This window comes from Polistes dominula, unplaced genomic scaffold, assembly GCF_049000335.1.
Source record: "Polistes dominula isolate Pdom_NZ unplaced genomic scaffold, Pdom_raw_medaka contig_78, whole genome shotgun sequence".
NCBI classification, from domain to species: domain Eukaryota; kingdom Metazoa; phylum Arthropoda; class Insecta; order Hymenoptera; family Vespidae; genus Polistes; species Polistes dominula.
The window spans coordinates 2,669,546-2,685,765 of NW_028301042.1; the positions used below are offsets into that span (position 1 = coordinate 2,669,546).

The 16,220-nt window shown below is 31.3% G+C and overlaps 1 protein-coding gene across 1 annotated transcript in view; it reads right to left on the reverse strand.

Moving 5' to 3' along the window:
• Mhc (myosin heavy chain) overlaps nucleotides 1-16,220 on the reverse strand; it is a 48,756-nt gene that overhangs the window by 2,830 nt on the left and 29,706 nt on the right. Inside the window, 12 exon segments of the mRNA XM_015331259.2 lie at nucleotides 1,002-1,250; nucleotides 1,608-1,952; nucleotides 2,036-2,431; nucleotides 2,604-2,965; nucleotides 3,299-4,028; nucleotides 4,482-4,560; nucleotides 5,272-5,555; nucleotides 5,837-5,982; nucleotides 5,985-6,064; nucleotides 6,160-6,533; nucleotides 9,433-9,642; nucleotides 13,420-13,683. Of these exon segments, the coding sequence (XP_015186745.2) occupies nucleotides 1,002-1,250; nucleotides 1,608-1,952; nucleotides 2,036-2,431; nucleotides 2,604-2,965; nucleotides 3,299-4,028; nucleotides 4,482-4,560; nucleotides 5,272-5,555; nucleotides 5,837-5,982; nucleotides 5,985-6,064; nucleotides 6,160-6,533; nucleotides 9,433-9,642; nucleotides 13,420-13,683 (3,519 nt within the window).

Here is a 16,220-nt window from a genome sequence, read left to right on the forward strand (position 1 = left end):
GAAGTTAATAAACGAAGAAATCTAAAAAAAAAAAATATTTTTTTATTTGCCGATGACAAATGTTATTTATCTCTTGTAATTTAATAAATTACGGTGAGGGACAACCACAACAAAAAATGATGATGGGTTTTAGGGGTAAAGGGTTTGGGCAGAAAAATTCGTATATAGTATTTTTTCGTTGGGATATTAAATTCTAATATTTTTGGGTCTAGTTGTGTTTAACCTTTTGACGTATACAATCAAAAAAAAAGAAAGAACAATTAAGAAAATAAACATTTATTAAACGTTTATAATCTCGTTGTTTTCTTTTCTCCCATATATATTGGTGAGAAAAAAAAAAGAAAAGTTATCTTTTTCATGTTCTCATCACAACTGGACTTACATGGACCAGCAACGCAGTGTTTTTACTCCATCGCGGAAGGCGCCTTGCGGGCCTTCTGTTGCGGCTATACAGGGACACAGAATTAAAGATATATATTTTTCTTTTTACTATGATTCAAATGATGTTGTGATCGTGTTTAAAGAGAAAACATTTTTTGTAGAAGGGAATAAGACCTAACCAAACATAACCTAACCTCTACAACGGTCATACTCAACCTGTATGGGGCAAAATGCGGGCTGCAAGTTGACCAGGCAAATCATCAAACATGTACCTGGTAGGTGTACGCTTATTGATTTTTCATTTGTTACTTTTTTTTTCATCATCATCATTTTAATCATTAGAATCCATTTGTTTTACACCCCACAATTTTCCCAGCATTAAAGACTCCTATTGTGTTCCATTTGGGGTTCGTTTGATTTAACAAACGAACGTAGAAGTTCGTTAAACGAACCCAAGAAAGTAAACGGTTGAGTACACCCGATCTATGGGGGTGGTGGAAAAGGGTGTAGGGATTGTTGTCTCTTTTTTTGGGGGGTATGATGTGAAGTTTTTAAAGGAAATCGAATCGTTTTAAACAGGAACTTTAGGTAAATGATAAAAAATAAAATTGTTATCTTACCGCTGGGCTCAATCCGCGTGCAGCACTTCCACCGCGACCTTTAGTGCGGAATTTGGTGATAGCTTGTTCAGCCAAATCGGCTCTCTCTTCGGCTTCCTCGAGTTCTTGCTGAGCTTTACGGAACTTGGCAAGATTCAATGCGGCAATTTCTTCGGCTTCCTCGATCTGCCTCTTGTACGTCTTGATCTTCTGTTGAAGCTTGTCAACTAGGTCTTGCATGCGTTCGTGATTCTTGCGATCCTCATCAGCCTAAAACAAAAGTGAAAGAAACAAATCAAACAAATCCATTGAGTATTGTCAACCAACCAAATTCCATTGGATTAATTATTGTCTACAGTTTTGTATACGAGTTGTTACTAAAAGTTGAATTTATTTGACTTCATTGATTTGACTTTGGTAAAAAGTAATATAAGTTTGTTTGGTAACTTTTTCCACTTAGGTGAAATTGGAGGTCAAGATTCACCTTGTCGTTTGATATATATGGTAATATTTGGTATATACTGACATTCATCCTGGTGAATGTTGACATTCCCCAATTTTGGGATTTCACAGTGACATATATATATACACATTAATGATACAAATTGATAAAACTAACAACCATACCTGGAAGCTAAGTTCCTTGATGCGTCGTTCAGATTTGCGTAGGTTCTTCTGAGCATCGGCATGTCTCCTTTGTTCACCATCAAGTTCGTTCTCCAATTCACGTACGCGTTGTTCCAATTTCTGTATGGCCTTCTTACCACCCTTCAATGCGTTAGCTTCAGCTTCGTCAAGACGTACTTGGAGTTCCTTGATCTGTGTCTCCAATGCTTTGCGAAGTTTCTCTTGAGTTTGAGCATGATCTTGTTCGGCTCTAAGTTCGTCAGCCAATCGGGCGGCATCTACCATTGCCTTCTTTGCTTTTTCTTCGGAGTTCTTGGCTTCGTTCAGAAGTTCATCGAGATCAGACTAAACAAAAATAAACAAATATTAATTTTGTTTTTATAGGTTCACAAATTTTTCAAATGAATAATTAATGTTTGAATATTTACATGTAGGGTCTGCAATTCAGCTTCGAGTTTCCTCTTGGCAGCTGAGATGGATGCATTCTGAGCACTGAGGTCGTTCAATTGTTCGTGACAATCAGCCAATTCTTGTTCAGCTTGTCTACGTCCGCGATCGGCTTGTTCCAATAGCGTACGGCTTTCTTCCAATTCATTTTGCAATGCATTAGCACGACGTTCAGAAATACCAAGTAATTCTCTAGCCTCGTCACGTGCACGTTGTTCTTCCTCCAATGCAGTTTGTACGTCCTTCAATTGTTGTTGATATCTCTTGATATTCTTCTGAGCCTCAGCGTTAGCTTTGTTAGCATGATCCAATGCTATTTCTAATTCGTTAATGTCAGCTTCCAATTTCTTCTTCATGCGAAGTGCCTCAGCTTTGCCCTGGAATTTAACAATAAGAGATTTTGTTTTTTATTTCAGAAATTGTAATTGGGTGTTCGTTAGAACAAGTTTGAATTGGGCTGATTGAAAATAAAGCTGTGCCCCTATTTTCTTTTTAATTATTCAATTAAGCTTCATTTTCTTTTAAATTTCTATCCTAATTTACACATACCTTAGCTTCTGCTTCGAGTGAAGCTTGCATGGAATCAAGAGCTCGTTGATGATTCTTCCTTGTGTTCTCAAATTCTTCCTCCTTCTCTTGTATGCGACGATCAATTTCTTGTCTAACTTGGCTCAATTCCAATTGGCTTCTTAGCACCTTGTTTTCTTCTTGTTCCAATGCAGCTTCAGCTTCTTCCAATGCTGCTTGTAATTCATCCTTCTCAGCTTCCAAACGTTTCCTTGCTTTTTCAATTTCGTGAATGTTACGTCCACCTTCGCCTATTTGATCCAAAAGATCTTTCACCTCATCGGCAAGGTTCTTGTTCTCACGACGTACAGCTTCCAATTGTTCTTGGCTCTCCTCGTAAGCACCTGTACACATATATATGTAATATTTGTTTATAGGGACACGTATAAAGTGAATATTTTATTAACACGTTTTCAACTTGAGTATCAGGCTATGTGTTTCATAAATGGTACACTCAGACATGTTCATTCAATGATAGCATGTTTATATATAAAAATTCAGTGTCATAATATGTTTGTCCACTAATAAATCCGAAACTATTTAACCGATCTTAATGAAATTTTGTTTTATTTTGTGTAATTTGTTTCAACTTAGAATATAGAATAGTTTGTATATCGCAATTATTATTTATTTTTTATTACTAATTAAAATTAGAAAAAAGAATAATAATAATTTACCTCTGAGCCTGAAGAGTTCGGTACTGTAATTGCGACATTCCTTTTGACTGGCATCCAATTCGGCAGCAAGATCATCAACTTTGAGTTTCCATTCTCCAATGATCTTGTCGAATGCTTTCTGTTTCTTTTCAGCTGCATTGGCAATGGCAGTTGCACGATCAACTTCGATTTGAAGATCCTCGACTTCGGTCGATAACCTCTGTTTCGTTTTCTCAAGAGCAATGACCTTTTGATTCAACGATTCGATTGTTTCTTCAGCTTCAGCAAGACGTGCTTGTAATTTTCGTTTGGCTTCCTCGAGTTCTTCGGCTCTTGCCACACCCTCGGATTCGTATTTCGTACGCCACAATTGTGCCTCGGCATTGGCCTTGCTCAATTGTCTTTGAAGATCAGCTTTACCTTCGGCCTCTTCCTCAACTTGTTCACGAATGTTATCCAAATCGTGTTCCAAATTACGGAATTTGCCGAGTAATGTTGCACGTTCACGGGATTCTTCATCGGCAAGTCTCTTGGTATCTTCCAATTGTGTCGTCAATGAGATCTTGATCTTCGACAATTGGCTAACCTGAGATTCGGCTTCTTCCAATTGACGCAACAAGTCGCTGTTTTCAATGGACAATTTCTTCTTGGCAGCATCGAAATCGTTCAATGTACGATTGACTTCTTCCAATTTGCCAGAGGTCTCGTTCAATTGGTGTTGCAATTGTTTCACGATCTTTTCTTGGGCAGCCTGTTTAAATGCATTACGGTTATACATCGTTCAATTTTAATTTTTACTTTCAAAAAACTTGTTAACCCAGTGTCAATTTGATCCCAGATAATATTTAAACAACTATGTACTTTTAAATAAAAAAAAAAAACTTTAAAAAGTCTTTAAACCTGTTTAGTCAGATTTGTAATTTTTGGGATCAAATTGACACTTTTAATGATCACTAAGGGTTTAATATTATAATAAGCAAAAAGCAAGCAATGTTAAAATGTATAAACAAGCATAATGCATTCGAGGTTCACTCACTCAAATGATTTCAATCATCCTATGGTGTACCACCATATAAATCATTCCCCTTTCCATATTTTCCATCCTTCCTTGTAAGCTGCTTGGCAAAGCTGTTATTTTTTGCATTAGGGTTGCGCGTATTCAATTATACGCTAGGATAAAGGATTACAAAAGGGTTTACCTTACCTTTTCGTTACTCAGGTGATCAACCGTGGCACGAAGGTCGTTCAACTCGCTGAAGTATTGAACCTTTTCTTTTTCGGTCCTATTTTGATTATGGAAAAGATTTAAAAAAACAGGAAGGTTAAGTTAATATTGTCAACACAAAAGAAAAAAACAATTGAAAAATATTGTGAAAATAAAATTAATCGTTGGATTGACTGGACACCCTTTATTGGGATTCAAACTTGGAGGGTTTTTTTTTTTACCTGTTTTAATATTTGATTTGTCCAGTTAATTCTTCGATTAATTTATTCAGAAATATCTAATTTTGTTTTTGATTATTGTAAAGATTATAAACGTTGGGTTCGTCGTGCATCGTGGACAATTATTTGTGGAAAAACAATACACGTTTTTTCTTCATTTTGGAATATTCTGAAAAATACACGTAAGAGGGGCCAACAAAAAAAAAAGAAAAATCAGAAGATGAAGAAAACTGGTCACGTTATTAGCACAGACATTTATATCTCGTTGCAATTTTGTTTTTTTTTTTGTTCTGAATGTACCTTCTCCCTAGAAACTTGATCCGTCGAGGCACGAGAATTATTCAGCTCGGCGTGGATGTCATGACGGCCCTTTTCGGCCCTATCAAAAACTTTAAGTTACTACTAGTCCTGACAATAATTCTCGTACAAAATAAAACACAAATAATTTCTAACAGGGTTTCCTAAATTGTCATATTGTATCGTGTATTCTTTGATGAGTCGTATTGTTTTATCTGAAATTATTGTTAAGTTATGTTCATCAGTATTCTTACCTAGCCTTCAACTTGTTAAGCGTATCAATTTGTTCTCCCATTTCGGCAACTGCATCGTTGTGCTTCTTACGCAAGCTGGCGAGTGAAGCTTCATGTTGGATATTAGCTTCTTCAAGATCTCTCCTCAATTTGCTAAGTTCGGCTTCTCTCTTCTTGTTCAATTCGATTTGTGCTGAGGTAGCTCCACCAGCTTCCTCGAGACGTTCGCCAAGTTCTTCCAATTCTCGTGCAAGGTCGCTTCGTTGTTTTTCTGCTTTGCCACGTGCTCCGCGTTCTGCTTCGATCTGTTTGATTTTTACAAAACAATTTTATCTTCATTTATTTTTCTATACATGAACGATTGTTTTTATTTAAGTAAGATTCGTAAAAATTGAACCACGGAACTGGACCAGAATACGAAACTTTGGTTGTTTGTTTGTTTTTTTTTTAGATTAACTGTTTTATCCATTGAGTTATTTAGGATCCCAGGTTAATTTCATTACGAATCATATTATTTTAGCATAAAAGTACACTTATATAATAATAAATAAGTAAACTTTGGTTTTTTTTTCAAATTGATTCTTACCTCTTCTTCGAGTTCTTCGATTCTTGCTTGGAGTTCCTTGATCTGTTTCTGAAGTTTTCCAACTAACGATTGTTCATCTTCCAATTTGGCAGCCAGCGATGAGAGTTCCTTGTCTTTGCGTTGAATAGTTTGTTCCAATTCTTTTTGTTCCTTTCCAAATCGGCTACGGCTTCTTGGGTCAATTTCAAATCACCTTCTACCTTCCTCTTTGCCTTTTCAACGTCGGCGCTAAACAAATTAATTAAAAAAAAAACAAAAGATTAAAAACTCGTTCGTGTAATTAAAGAAAAAACAAAATGAAAATAATCGTATGAATCTCTTACCGAGATTTCTTTTCACGTTCCAAAGAATCCTCAAGCTCGTCTAATGTTTGTTCAAGCTTGATCTTAACTTTGTTCAGGTGATTGACCTTGTCTTCAGCAGCTTGAAGTTCTTCAGCCGTTTTCTGATTGATTTCACCTTGGTTCTTCTTTTCCTTGTTCAATTTGTTGATTAATTCATCTTGATGAGCAATCTCGTCGTTCAAATTACGAATTTGATGATCTTTCGTAGCTTTGTCCTGTTCAGATTTTTGAAGATTCAATTCGAGATCTTCAATGTCTTTCTTCAAACCGGCAACCTCTTGCTCGAGTTTCTTCTTATTTTGGAATAAATTGTTCCTAGCGTCTTCCTCTTCCTTGAACCTGTCGTTGAGATCCTATGAAATAATAAATAACATTCAATTAGAACAATAATAATAAATTTAATATATGTCAAAGACACATAACCTCACTTAACGTTCGATTCAACTTTTATTTACGATCTTTCTTTCAAATTTTCAATCAATAATATATTAGGATGCAAATGAAATTTGTTTTTATTGTTCAATTGTATCGTTGTCATTTGTTTATAAAAATATTTTCCATTTCGTAATTACAATATTTTTCAAAATTGTATTTTGATTGTATCCATTAGTGGTGAAGATGAATCAATATTTTTATAATCGATACAAATATTGTAAATTGTTTTGAAATAAGTAATTAACAAAAAAACAAATTGTTCAACATGGCAAGAAAAATTTATATTAAATTAAACAAAAGTTAACTGTGCTGAACCTAATTCTAGGATTACGTCAAGATTGATCATAAGGAATGCTAATTATTTCATTTGATTCATCGTCATCGTCATCATCATCATCATAATCAATGAGTCCAGGTTACTAAACCTCGTGACACATGATGACTTATCTAAAGTTATGTAACGGGGTTAGAATTAATTGTAGAAGACAGAAAATTTCAAGAGAGAAAGAAGAAGTAAATTTATTTTGGCATGATCATCTTCAAGCCATCTATCGTCGTACATCATACTCGCAAACTCTTAGTACGAAGGAATGATTTCGTAGTTTAGATGGAAGATGATGCCAAGTGCATCATTTCGGGGTTTGGATAAGAAAAAAAAAATTCTTCACATAACTAGTGTGAGAAAGAAGAAGATATGAAAGGGGGATCAACGATGATGACGAGGATAACGATGATGAAGATGACTTGGTAAATGACGCATACATTTAAACACCTAACCCAAAAGTATAAATACCCTACACCTGTTATATCCTCCTACTTCGTTTTCTCGTCTTCTTCCAGGCACGTAACTGCCACGCCCTCTTTTAATAACCTGGAATCTGGGATCGTTCGGGGTCTAAATTTGGAACGGGAGGAAGTCAGAAGGCAAAATACTCTTTCAGAAAGAAACAGAGTGTTAGAGAGAGAGAGAGAGAGAGAGAGAGAGAGAGAGAGAAGATTATCCCCCCTTCCTCTTTTCATCCTTCTCCTACTTCTTCCTATATTTCTCTCATTTCTCCCTCTTTCACCCCATTTTCCTTCCTCCTGCCCGTAAATGGAGTCACTTATATTTTCAGCAACGAAACATTACTAAACTCTCCATCTTTTTTTCCTCTCTCTCACTCTCATTCCATTAAGAAAATGTTGAATTTTTACTATTACTACTGTTTACCGTTATTGTTATTAATATTTTGATCATTAATTAATCGTTGATTCAATAATTACATTGAATTCGTTTAGTTTTACTAAAGATTTTAAGGTTATGTAACCATAAGATGATTAATAAATCGATATCGATTCTTAAGATTGATCGATAAAGGTCGAGATTTGAAATAAAAGAATTTCAAGTTGAGAAATCATCCAGCAAGGAGAAATGTTGAGAGAAAAATCGAATGTCTTTTGATAAAAATAGATTTAGTATGGAATGCTGGAGTGGGTTGTGCACGATCATAAAATTGTCTCTTTTTTTCTTCTTTTTTTTTTTTTTTCTTCTTCCCTACACATTCATTTTAGAAACCAAACCTAACCATCCGTGTTCCTGGAAGGAAGTCATCTATTTTTCTCCAAAACAAATTATTGCACACAAACAATTTTTGGATTTCTCTTTTTCTATTCTTATTTTTAAAAAAAGAAATGGAGATTTTTAATAGGATTAAAAGCACGTGTCAGATTATAAATCGTTGTGGGGAATAATTTTAGAATGCGCTTTTATAAATGAGACCGAATATGAGTCGATGTAATCGGATGACTCGTATCGTCAAAAGAAAAATGGCCCTCCTCTCTGTGCTAACTGAAAAAGCGGAGGATGTGTCTGACTAATGCCATACCTACTCTACTTATTACCATTACCACTACCACTAAATCATCACAAACACCACCTACTTGATCATCCAAATCAACACGCTTGGGGCACAATCTTTGGCTTCTCATACTTGCGTGTCAAATTTGATCTTTCCTGTTTTTATATGTTTTTTTTTTTTTTTTTTAAATTATTACTTGATTTTCTTCAAAAGATCTTTATTAAAATTAAGCTGACTAATTCCTTGGCTCTACTACTAGTTTATTCCTAAAGCTATCAGCTAACAGCTGCATTTTCATTTTATAATTATATTTTTGTTTAAAATATTAAAAATTGTGTCCGATTAATGCTTGAGTTCTACTACTCGTTTATTCCTACAGCTATCAGCACAACGTTTCTACAAATTTTAAAATTAATCAACACAGCTGCGTTTTTATTTTAATTTATATATTTTTATTAAAAATGTTAGAAATGTGCCCAATTAATGCTTGAGTTCTACTACTCCTAATTAGCAACGTTTACTACGAATTTCATAATTAATCAACACAGCTGCGTTTTTATTTGAATTATATATTTTTGCCCGATTAATGGTTGAGTTCTTCTACTAGTTTTATTCTTAATTCAAATTTCAAAATTTATCAACAGCTGAAATTCTCAATTTAAATGAATATTTTTTATAAAAAATGTATGTCTGACAAATGCCTTGGCTCTTTTACTAGTTTATTCCTATAGGTATCAAGAAAACGTTTCTACAAATTTCAAAATTTATCAACAACTGAATCTTCATTGAGATTATTATTTGTTGTAAAAAATATGTTCGATTAATGATTGATTTCTTCTACTGATTGATTCCTACAATTTATCAGAAACACTTGAACAAATTCTTCAATTAATTATTCATTGTTTTAAAATTTGATTCAAAAAGATCGGTAATTTTTTAAATAAATAATTAAAAATATTTGTAATATTAAAAAACTTACTTGAAGTTGGGATTCGATGTCAGCTTTTTGGGCAGCCAATTTCAATGATTTTTCCATGTATTCCGAAAGCGAACCCTTTTCGCCGTCCAATTGCTTTTGCAATGCGTTCCTTTCGGCGGTAATTTTGACATTTTGTTCCTCGAGTTCCTTGCGAAGTTTCTCTTCCCTTTCGAATGCTTCTTGAGCTTTTTTGGCTTTTTCCTCGAGTGCCTGTAATTGCAATTCACCGTCTAATCGTTCGCCGTTAATCAACGTTTTCGTATTTTCCAATATCACAGTGTCGCCCATTTTGAATTCAACACTCGGAATACGGGAACAAATTTAAATAAAATTTAAAAAAAAAAAACAAAAAAAAAAAACAAAAATATGAAATAAATGAAAAAGAAGAAAATATTATTCGTGAAAATATCGTTAAGAAAAGAAATCTTTTCTTATTAAATCGAAATATATACGTATAAATATATATGAGTGTGTGTGTGTTCGTGCGTATGTGTGCGTACGCGTTCGTTTTCGTTTTATATCAGTAAGATATTAAATTTCTTCTATTTCGAAAAGGTCGGAACGAGTTCGCGTATCCAACTGGATTCTCGTTTACCCGATGCTCAACTTTTCTACCCAAAATCCTCCTCGTATCCAATTGGCTTGGTTCAAGTTCCACCCGTTCCTCCCCCCACCACCACTCCAGCGGTGTATCTTCGTATAAAAATATTTAGAACGGTTCTCTCCTCTTCCGATGATGGGAATGGTAGTAGGGATAGGGTAGCAAAAAGAGACCAAAAGAGTGTGTGTGTGTGTGTGTGTGTGAGAGAGAGAGAGAGAGAGAGAGACTCACAGAGAAACCAAATCGACAAATTTAGAAACGACCATGTTCCCCGGAAGGGCCAGCAATGTCTTCCAGAATCAAATCTCTCTTTCTCTTTCTCTGTTTCATCTCATTTTAGCTTCCAGCAGGTCAATCATTGCAGATCAACTTTCCCATCTACATTTCTGAATATTTTTTTGGGGGGATTAATTGATTGTTTTTTTTTTCAAATGATTTTGTTGTTGGTAAAAATAGTAAAATGATTTTTGTTCTTTTTATTATTTAATTATATCATTTGAATGATCATTACTTTGTATTAATTGATTATAACCTAAAAATGTTTCATTAATTTCATATTTTTTAATTAATATTTTATATTGTTTATATTCTAAAGTTTTTTTGTATTATTTAATTAAATTAATTTAGATGATTATTAGTTTGTAATTATTGACTATAACCTCAAATTTTTAATTTAATACTTGTTTGAATATTTTTCATATCAAAATTTTCGATTTGTTTTATTATTTCATCATCATCATCTCTTATTTTAACTGATTATAATTCTAAAGTTCTTTTGTATTATTTAATTAAATTAATTGAGATTATCATTAATTTGTATTAATTGATTATAACCTCAAATTTTTAATTTAATACTTGTTTGAATATTTTTGATAGCAGATTTTAAATTTCGTATATTATTTAGTTAAATAGTTTATGTATAATTATTAGCAACTTTCTGTTAACTGATTATAATTAACAATTTTTTAATTATTTTAAAACTAATTTAAATATCTTTGATATTAAATTTGAGATTTGTTTTATTATTTAATAAAATAATTTGAAAGATCGTCACAGTAACATTGCTTTTACAGATCATAACCTAAAAACTGTTATATTTTTCTTCTTGAATAATTTATAATTATTTAAATATCTAGGTTTCTAGATTTCTCTCTAGTATTATTAAATAAAATCATTTATAGATGATCATTAATCATCCTAATTAATAATAATAATTAATAATAAAATAAAAATTAATAAATTAATTAATATTCATTGAAATATCTCACAACAAACTTTCACATTTCATGTATTATTTAATCAAATAATTGAAATGATTCTTTTCATTATTTTTTATTAATTAATTTAATTAAAATTAAATATCAAATAATTGAATATAATTAAAAAAAAAAAAACGTCATTGTGAAATAATAAATAATAAAATGATCGTAATGAAAATAGAACAAAGATATCTAATGATCAATTCAAGATATAAATCAATCTCTCATTTGACTTCAATAATTTATTTCTAGTATTCTATAATGATGACGAGGACAACTAATTGTAAGACGACGACGATAATAATAATAATAATGATCATTCATTTTCGGACAATGCCTTCTGAAATGTGACGTTTAAATAGATGAAAAAGGAATCATAGTAAGTGTAACTGATTCATGCACCAAATGTCCTTCTCTATTTTTGGATCACGTAATATGGAATAAGAATAGGCAAAAAGGGGGTGTGCCTTTTTAGCAAACACGTTTCTAAGAATATCAAAAATTATCCTAACAATTTTCTTTTTCTTTTTCTTTTTTTTTTTTTTTTTCGTATGAACAAAGTTTGCCACAATTTTTTCTATTATTTCTTCGATTTTTTTTTTTGATAACCTAACCTCAAACACACACATGTAAATACGTAATTTATTTCTTATTTTTTAAATAATCTAACCTCAAAACACACACATGTAAATACGTTATATTCTTTTTTCGTTATTTATTTATCTCTCTTTTTTTTTTTGCAAAATATGTGCCATTAAATGTTAAATTCGAAGATACACATACAACAGAAACAAAAATGGATGAAGAGAAGTTCTGCTAAAAAAAAAAAAAATGAAAAAAACTGACTTGTGTAAATAAACTTTGCCAAACGATATTCTATGCGTTTTCGCGAAGAAACGTTGAACAACAAAATAATATTATTATATTTCATAAAAATGAAATGAAATTCTTGAGAAGAGAAGTAACAAACTTCTTATAACTCTTGGAAAAAAAAAACAAAAAACAAAAAAAAATTAAAAATGAAGAAGAAATAAAAACAAAAAATAGAAATTTTCAGACAGGTTCTCTCAAAAGTATATTTTTTTAAACGTAAGATTATAAAACCGTGTTCCAAAAATTGATCGACATTTGGTATTCCCAAATCGTTGGTTTCTTTGAAGTTTAGTGTATATACACACACACACACTCACACACACATGTATACATATATATATATATCAATGATAAATCTAATCATTTACATTATTCGTGTAATCAAAGTAATTTGAATCACCTGGATCAGCCATACTTCAATTTACAACACGACCATCTTTTTTTTCTATTTTAAATCATCGATTTTTAAATGTTAAACATTTTTGTTAAAAAAAAAATTTAATGTTTATCACCAATTTGTTGAAAATTCGATAAAGAAAAAAAGGGTGGAGTATCAATTAATTGTTAATAATTTATTAATATTAATTAAATATTAACTAATTTATTATATTTAACCTAACCTGGATCTAAAAAATGTATATATATGCCTTTATATAAAAATTCAGTGTCACAATATGTTTGTCCGCTAATAATTTCAAAACTACTCAACCAATTTCAATGAAATTTTTTTCATCTAATTTGATTTGTTTCAATTTAGAATATAGGATAATTTTTATCACGATGATTATTTATTGTTTATTGCTAATTTCATAATTTAGATTATTTATTAATGATTCAAAGGTTATCTAAACTCTCTAGGTTCTATAAATTTCCAAAAGATGGCGCTGTATTACACAATCTCAATTATTTCACGTTTTTTCAGGTTTAAATACGAAAACCTAACCTTACTTTCTATATTTTTTTTGATGTATTATTATTTTATGTATTGTATTGTAATTGTTGTATTATTTTGTGTGTTGTATTATGAAAAAACAAATCAATGTTTATCATGTGATGTGTTGGCAATTCGATAAAAAAAAAAAAGAACAAAATAAGTCGAGTATTAAATCAACCATTTAAACTAACGAATGAATTTTATTAATATTAATGAAATATTAACTAACGAGTTATATTTAACCTAACCTATAAAAAGGTGTACAAATATGTGTATATATTTTTTTTTAAATAAGTAAAAATAATTGTAATCATACTTACAGCCAATTCGTCCTCGATACGTGTTGCATTGAGGAGTGGTTTGATCTTCTGCCATAATTTCCACCACGGCCAGGTACGTAGTTGAAGATACTTTCGCAAATTTCTTTGTACAATGACGAGTGCCAAACGTTGTTCCTGTAGTTTTTTGTAATCTTTACGGCTGATATAACCACGAATGTAAGCTTGCATCCATGATACAATCTTGCTCAAACGTTCATCACGAAGTTCTTCCATCTGACCCAAGACTCCAGCACGGAAGAATACCTATATATATTATCGTATAAAACATATTTCGTCAGTCATAAATAATAATTTTAGAAAGTAAAGTCTTCTTTTTTTTTTTTTTACGTACGTTGATTGTTTCATCGTTAATATCATTTTTTTTTTTTTTGTATAATTTTGTACATATGTTTAAATTTGTTTTGCGTTTAATTGACTACTTGTGTATTGGTTGTATTTTATTATAAACAATTTTAATTAATAATATATAACATAAAAAAAAGTGTAATAGTTGAATTTAAAATTAATCGATAAAATAATCAACGAACGTTGTATTTTTTTTTCTTTTTTTTTTAATTCACGAATAAATCAATGAAATCGTGCAACACTCGTGACGGATATTTTTCATTTAATTGGACAATCATAAATGCGCATTAACTATGGACGTATTAATTAGCAATAATTATGATTAATATGATAAAAAAAAAAGAAAAGTTTGGATATGGACAAAATTACTTTGTTTTGTAATTGGCACAAACATACACAAACACACGACACAAAGGCAAGAATAAAATTGTTGTTTAAATAATAGCATGAGAAATGAATGAGGAATAAAATAGCATGGGTGTTATTAGTCGAATTTGGGAATTATTATTAAAAAGCATGTTGGTTTTTTTATTTTTTTTTTAATTCATTTGTATTCCATTGTTTTTCTAACATTCTGTTAGAATTGCGAAAAGGGTTTGGGGTGGGGGTACGACCCAAAGGTAACCCATGTACCTTGGTAAGACCCAAACGATATTGGTCAGGCTCCAAATTGATACTGTTCAGGATCAGTTGAGTTGCCTTTGACGGTTCGCATGGTTCTTTGATGGCATTGGCGCACAGAATTTTGTATCTGTGTTGGTTGCGCGTCGTTGGTTGTATGGGTGAATTGCATTTTTATATGCGATATTGGATACACGTAACAAACAAAACAAAACAAAACAAAATTGATCACAAAAATATTGTTAGAAGAATCAAATGATTTTTATCTTGACAGCGTCTTAAATGCTGCTTTGTGTTTGTTTTATGATTTCAGTTTGTAATTATACAAGATAAAAATGATAATGTTGATTAATATTAAAAATAATTCAATTACGAAATAGGTCTGATCAATTTTTTGGATACATAAATCAGACATTTTGTAATTGAAATTATTTAATATTTTAAAAAAGTAATCAACAGGACAATTCATTTTTCTTTTCGAGAGAGAGAAGAACGTTTCACCTTTTTTTTTCTAATTATTTAATTCAAATAAAATTACATAGAAGATTAAACAAAAAATTAATAATAATAATAAAGCGTAATTTCTCTCTCGAAAAAAAAAAAATATTTGCATTATACGTTTGTTATATTACATCTTCATAGGACCAATCACGAGTAGGCGGCAGGTTTGTTATTTGTTTATTAATAAAATAATCCTATAAACACTTGTCGAGTCGTTTTATATATATATATATTTTTTTTCTATTTTTTTTTCTCTAGGCAACATCGATCAAAAAACGAGAAAAATAAATAATTTTGTATCATTTTAGCAAAATATTACGAAACATTTTAATTAATTTATTTGGCATAGATTAAATAAAGTCAACCTTATGTCATTGATAAAAATAACTTAACATGTCAAATGTATTAATAGTCAAAATATTACAGTTATTTAACTAAATATAAATTGCCAAAATTATTTAAAAATAAACTACACAAATTTTCATTGAGATAAAACAAAATGAAATAATCGTTGTTGCCTTTAGTTTTTTTTTTTTTTTTGTATTTAAGCAAACGACTCTTAGGTGATTTTGTTGTTGTTCAATTTTGTTCAAGATCCTTGGATTAATTTTCATTTATACAGGGATAAACGTGCCTTGGTATGTCCAAGACGGTACTGATCAGGATCGAGAGAAGTACTTTCCAAAATTGCAGCAGCAGCCTTCTTTGGATCTCCAGCGACTTTATCAACAGCTGCAGGTGCCAAGATCTTGTACCTAAAGGGTTTTTAGGGTTCACCAAAGGTTGGGAGGGAAAAAACAAACAGGTTTATGGAACAATTAATACTAGGATAAAACACAACTATAATAAGTTTGTTTTTAACAAATCCTGTTGTTTCCTAAATTTCGTTTAAGTTCTGCATCATCTTGTGGTCTCATTCCATTCCCCTTTATAGGTGGCCCTAATTTGTGTCATCATCTCAACGATGATGTTGTAATAAAAAGGGTCACACTGGGATTAATCAAAAATACCTTACAGGGATCAAACTTACTAAATACTTTGTCTTATTATGATTGGTTTGTTTCTTTTGGTTTCATAATTACTATCAGGGTACTATATTAACTACGATAATTCTAATTGGATTGAATTCTCAACAAATATAGGATCCATAAACATCTATCACACAATTCAAAACCTACTTTTTGTTTTTTTTTAGGGTAGGGGGTACTTTTCAAACGGATCTGTTTCAATTCAAACTACTACGATGGTTGAGGGGGGTTGCAAAAAGGGGTTGGGACTTTTCAATCGTTCATTTCAAATTTCTTTTTGTTGTT